The sequence below is a fragment of the Castanea sativa genome, chromosome 11, assembly GCF_040712315.1.
Source record: "Castanea sativa cultivar Marrone di Chiusa Pesio chromosome 11, ASM4071231v1".
In the NCBI taxonomy this organism is placed as follows: domain Eukaryota; kingdom Viridiplantae; phylum Streptophyta; class Magnoliopsida; order Fagales; family Fagaceae; genus Castanea; species Castanea sativa.
In genome coordinates, this window is record NC_134023.1 from 52,825,506 (window position 1) to 52,831,598 (window position 6,093).

Consider the following 6,093-nt stretch of genomic DNA (forward strand, 5'->3'; position numbering starts at 1 on the left):
GAACAAGACCAGTCCCATATTATCGGATCAGTATGGAAGCCCCAGTACAATATTTAAGCCCACAAACAAGCCCAATTTACACCCACGCAAGCGATAATTCTCAGACATAAGTCAAAGTCAATAATGCAAAAAACACAAATTTTTTTACAAACGGCTGAAGTGGCATGTTACACATTAATGGTCAGATTTTAAGTTTAAAAATTCACCCCAATCAATTTTCTAAAATTTTATCCATTTGTTTGAAATGAGTTGTTGGATATTGCTATATCATCAATATTTTAAAGAGATAACAAAATAGTGACAACCAAAATTTGTGTAAAACATTGATAACATAACAAGTATAATCAACTTTCATGGTAGAGTTACCTGAGAATTCTTTACAATACTAATCTGTCCAAGGAGTGGCAATTAGGTACAAATCATTCGTTCGCCTGCAAGATAATCCGAGAGACTCGGACATGTCAAGTTCTTCTGGATTGATTTTAGTGGGGAGCTTCCAAGTGAAGTGATGTAGCAATTGAGAAAGAACAAGTTCAACATTAGCAAGAGCAAATGATATACCTGGACACATCCTCCTACCACTTCCAAATGGAATGAATTCAAAGTTGGTCCCCTTAAAATCAACAGAGGAACCTTGAAATCTCTCAGGATGAAAGCAATCTGCATCAATCCAGTATGCAGGATCTCTACCAATAGCCCATAAATTAAGGATTACTTTTGTGTTGCTTGGTATCTCGTACCCATTAATTTCACATTTTTCTCTTGATTCTCTTGGGATCAAGGCTCCAGGAGGGTGTAATCGCAAAGTTTCCTTCACAACTAATTTCAAGTAATCTAGTTTTTGAATGTCTGTTTCATCGTCTCTCCTCCCTTTAAGGATTTGTCGCACTTCGTTTTGTGCCTTCGCCATAACTCTTGGGTTTCTCAATAATTCTGACATTGCCCATTCTATTGTAGTTGCTGAACTCTCACTTGCTCCAGAGAAAACATCCTGTAAATAAAGGTTGAATCATAAGACAATATTAGGAAAAATAGGCTTGCTTCATAATTTGTAAACAAAAAAAAAAAGGTACTCCGTAGTCTCTAGTTACGATTTTCTTTTGAATTCCAAATTCAGTGACCTGAATTTTGATTTATTATTTGTACAAGAAATTAATTCAAGAGATAAATTGCTTCTGAAACCATCATACTACACAATCCTGTCTTTTTGGCTAGACAAGCTAGCACTCTCAAAGAATATAATGGCAAAATACATGTTCATGACCTCCTGTTGCGTACATGTGTATCTCAAATACTTCTAAAAATATTTTTAGGTTTTTGCTAGTAGATGTTCTTATGCATATCTAAATGAGGTTTCATAAGGGTCCTACTAAACTATTGAAAGTGTCTCAACTCCCTATAAAGAAAACCAATCAATTGTAATAGAAAATTATACCTTAACAGGCGCACAAAGACGCCAATTAAAGGTACCCATATTTGTTAAAACGTTGCTCACTTTAAGAAGAAAAGTAAAAGAAATGTTGGTTATAAATTGATAGATCTTATTTGCATACCTGAGTTACAGCTTTAATCTGGTCGCTAGAGATGTCAAATTCAAGGTCACCCATCTCCTGAAGTTTCAGAAGCACATCAACTAGATCATCATGATCACCAGGTTCATGTTTGCTGGCTGATGTAGTACTTCTTTTCATCTTATGCTCATTGATTATTTCATCAAGAATCTTGTCCATCTTTTTGTGCAGTTTCTCCAATGCAGGCCTCATCCCAGTAAGGAAGCTAAGGAACTTCAGTGATGGGAACAAATCAGGCACATCAAAACCTCCACTGAGTTTAAACGATTCCTTGATTAATGATAAGAATTCTTGTTCATATTTGCACTTCTTCCCAAATGCTGCTCTGGAAGTAATACAATATGAGGTGGTGAAGATTTTCTCACTAAGATTGATTGGAAGTCCCAGTGACAAGGAAATGGATTCAATAAGATTCCATACCTCTTCTTCTCTTATTGTCTTAAATGACTGGACTCGCTTGGAACTTAGGAGCTCAAGAACACAGATCTTTCGCATTTGTCTCCAATAATCACCATAGGGAGCAAAGACAATGCTTGAATCATAGCACACAATTTCAGAAGCAAGAACACTTGGCCTATTTGCAAAAGCAGTATCATGTGTTTTCAGAACCTCTTCAGCTACTTTTGGTGATGAAATAATTATAGCCAACACCTCACCCAGCTGAAGTTGCATAATGGGTCCATGTTTCTTGGCCAAGTCTCTCAAAGATCGATGTGGTAGAGAGAAAACAAGCTGGTGTAAATTCCCTATAAGAGGTAGTTTCCATGGCCCAGGAGGCAATTTGTGGATTTCGCCTTTGGCTTTAGATCTCTTCCAACAAATAAACAGTATAAACAGGAAGGAGAGCCAAGTGAAAAGAGGAAACTGTGGAACTTGGAGCATTGTGGATAAGACAAGTAGAGTTGCTCTTATCTTTGGCCTTTGGTTTTGTAATCAGAGTCAATGAACAATATGCTACCTCGTTTTCTTAAAATTTGTGGATGCTAACTGGTAGCTTAGCATTATGATTAATTAACATTGAGTGGAGTATAAGTCTGTATCATATTTTTTAATTGATTGCGATTTGATTTCTTTCTAATTAACTATTTGGAATTTAAGATATCTTTCTCTGAATTATTGTTTCTAAAAGTCAAAATTAGACAGCTTTGTATATACTACTTAATGTGCATGTGACATCATATGCTTCCCGTTCTTTTGTTTGTAAGTATTTTACTGTCTATTGCAAGTCTCCTATCACGTTTTTCAACGGATAAGAAGCAGTAACTCAGTCCAATTTTACCCGCTGAATGTGATAAAATTGGATTAGAAGATAATATAGAGTATGGATAATATAATCTAGCAACAAGACAAAAAACACAGTAGTAGGTCATCCAAACAAGAGGACTAATTCAAATAAGATACCAATTCTTCCTGTGTACATGTTTTTGCAACTTTTATTTTATTTATGGGAGATGAGGTAACTTTATTAAGAAAAAAATAGATACAAAGCACCCTTAGTCACAACCAACGCAATTAATATTGAATTTTCCTCGTTCAAAGTTACAAAAATATCTAGATCGACCCATGGCCCTAAGGCACCTTGCCTATTAAGATTATTTTAATTCTCTGATTCCTACTTTTATTAGCATCTAATTTTTCTTCAATTTTTATTACCTTGTTATGTTGGTTAGTTTACAAATTAAGCTGGATGTCGTGTCTTAATCTTATGTTTTAACTTCTCTAACATCTCATGCAAATGCAATTCGATATCGGCCCAATATTTTAAGAGCATTCACATCAAGTGTGTCAAATACCAAATATTTGGCATTTGACATACCAAATTTTAAAAACCCACTTTCATCAAGTGTTTTAAATGCCTTAATATTTGGCATTGATGAACAGTGCAATTTCAAATTTGAGACCGCACTGTTCACAAATTGTAAAATTTATATTATTTTTTTATTCGAGTGGAGCCCACTTTCTTTCAAAGAAAGAATAAAAATTGAATGAAGTTATAGCACTTATGCATAGATGCATGTTTATTTCTTATGAATGTTCATGGTATTTAAACAAAACAAGACCCTAATAGACAAAACAAAGGGATATTCTTATTATTAGTAAATGAGAAAAGTTTTCGGAATATTTTTACAAGTGCACATGCCCTGCAGTAACATATTTTTTTGAGCGACAGGCATGCATTGCAAGCCAAATACAATTGATGACGTGATTGTGTAGTGTCACAAATAATTTCTCTTGACATTAGTTTTGTGTGTACATAACAAATCAACATCCAGGTAACAAAATCAAGAATTTGGAAAAATAATGTAACAAAGCTACGACATATATACTTTTTTTACTATACAAATTATATGTGCATGTCTTGTGTGCGTGCATTAGAAGTAAAGGTAATTTACACAACTTTTAAAAGCAACAACCATAGAGACAATAGGCAACATGACTTTATGGTAATTTAGAGTGATCATTTTCTGAACCATGCTTCTCATCCCAATCTTCCTAAGCTTAGATCAATAAGGTATCATAAGAACCTTGGCAGATCTAGAAAATACATATAGAAAAAAGACCTAAAAAACTAATACATGCCATACCAAAAATAATATATATATACCAAATACAAATTTTATACCAAAGACACAAAATTGTACTGATAAATTGATTCCTTTAAAACTATTTTTGTGCTTAAAATTGTACAAATATTAAACTGAATAACCATACTAGATGTCATCTGTTGAAATGGCTTGAATTTAACTTCCGTGTATTAACATTACAAGTAAGCATTAAATGCTATCTCGTATGAATTGTTAAAGAAAATGGCAAGGAACAACATCAACTTTCTGTGTATTCATGCATAGCCGAATTGTTTGACTCTATAGGCAATTAATGAATGCATGCATATGTTAGAAAGTATGACTTTGTTAATAAAGTCAAAGGTATGCAATTTACCATTGAAGCTTGCGTGAAGAATTACTACACTCATGCATTAAATGAGGTAGGATTGCTTGGCCACTATTGTTGACTTGCTTCCACAAGTCAATAAATGCTAGCCATTTTTATTGACTTGATAAGTTTCATGATGGTGATATTTTGGCTGAAGTGTAGCTATAAATAGAGGTGGAGCAAATGAGTTCAGAGAGGTATGTAAGCTACGGATTGCATAGGAGGTTAGTGTCTTGCAATTTGTCTAAATACAATAGTGTGTTTTCTATTTATTTGTGAGAGAACCAAGGGTGTATTTGGGGTTTGGGTTGTGAGAAAGTGTCTTAAAGCTGTTATTGTAATCTCCACAGTTATAGTGAAATTTATTTTGTCGCCTCCCGTGGACGTAGGCATATTGCCGAACCACGTAAATTTTCTCTCTCTCTCCTTTTAACCTTGTGTAAACAAATTATTTCACCCAATTTTCACAACATCATCTAATAATCTCCATTAAATATTTATCCAATGTATACCAATCAAAATTTGATACTAACTTCAAAATAATGACAATTATTCTCAAGCTCATAGAAACAATCAATCTTTGGCCACAAAATACTTGGTCAACCTGAAATTCTTAATACATAAAAGAAATATGTGAGATAAAAACATCAAAATATATCCAAAAAAAAAAATTTAGCTAAGAGCACGAAATATATCAAAGAATAAGGCTAAAGGCAAATCAAGAATTAGAGAGAGTAGTTGATAGTAGAGAAAAAAAAAAATGCTTAGGAATTGTAATTTTCCCATTACACTTCCTAAAGATCATTGAGATAATGCAAATCTTATAAATATAGGGAGTTGAGTTTGCATATCTTTTTGAGGAATGGCAATAGTTGTAGAAGAGTAGGAATTTCATACGTTTTGGTAACAATCGTATCAAAATATGAAAGGTTGGAGTAAACTTATAAATATAAATGCTTTTTTTAATAAAAAAGGGTTATTTGAGTCTAAGAAAATTAACAGCAGCTCCCATCATAATGGGAAAAAAAAGGAAAGGAAAAGAAAAGCATTATCAATCCATATGGTAATTGAGAAGCAGAGAGAAGTGTGGAGATATTTGCTCAATTTCTAACGTTGATGGAGATTAATAGGGTAATAGGAAAATGAAGTAATTATGAGGTGAGAGAGTAGGGATTGAGATTTAAGAAAAGGAAAAATTCATAAATGGTTTTTTTTTTTTAACCTTTGGGAGGAATCAGCGGTACTAGGAAAAAGATGAAAACAATGAAGATGAGAGATAATTTAAAAGATACATAATTACACAAAATCAACATAAATAATCACAAAAAATGTGAATTAAATTGCTTAAAAGTCATTACATTAAAAATTAAATTTATAAATGGTGATATATATGTCATTGTTACGTACTTTGAGAAAGACGGTCATTGGACTACCAAAAGTGTTAATGGGAAGTTAATTGTCTTCATAAATGATATTTATTATTTTTTCCTAGTTTTCTTGGACACGTTTTTTACAGTAAATCATATGTAATTGAAATATGTGAAATGCTAACGAATGCCTTTAGATTATTGGTTAATAATCTATTTAA

At 32.9% G+C, this 6,093-nt stretch overlaps 1 protein-coding gene across 1 annotated transcript; it reads right to left on the reverse strand.

The window, feature by feature from the left end:
• Positions 1 to 299: 299 nt before the first annotated feature.
• On the reverse strand, positions 300 to 2,566 carry LOC142615055 (melianol synthase CYP71BQ5-like). The gene is made up of 2 exons (XM_075787739.1): positions 1,554 to 2,566; positions 300 to 991 (listed from the first exon to the last, which is right to left on the reverse strand). Exons 1-2 carry the CDS (start codon positions 2,451 to 2,453, stop codon positions 386 to 388), a joined length of 1,506 nt encoding a protein of 501 aa, XP_075643854.1. The 5' UTR covers positions 2,454 to 2,566; the 3' UTR covers positions 300 to 385.
• Positions 2,567 to 6,093: the final 3,527 nt, after the last annotated feature.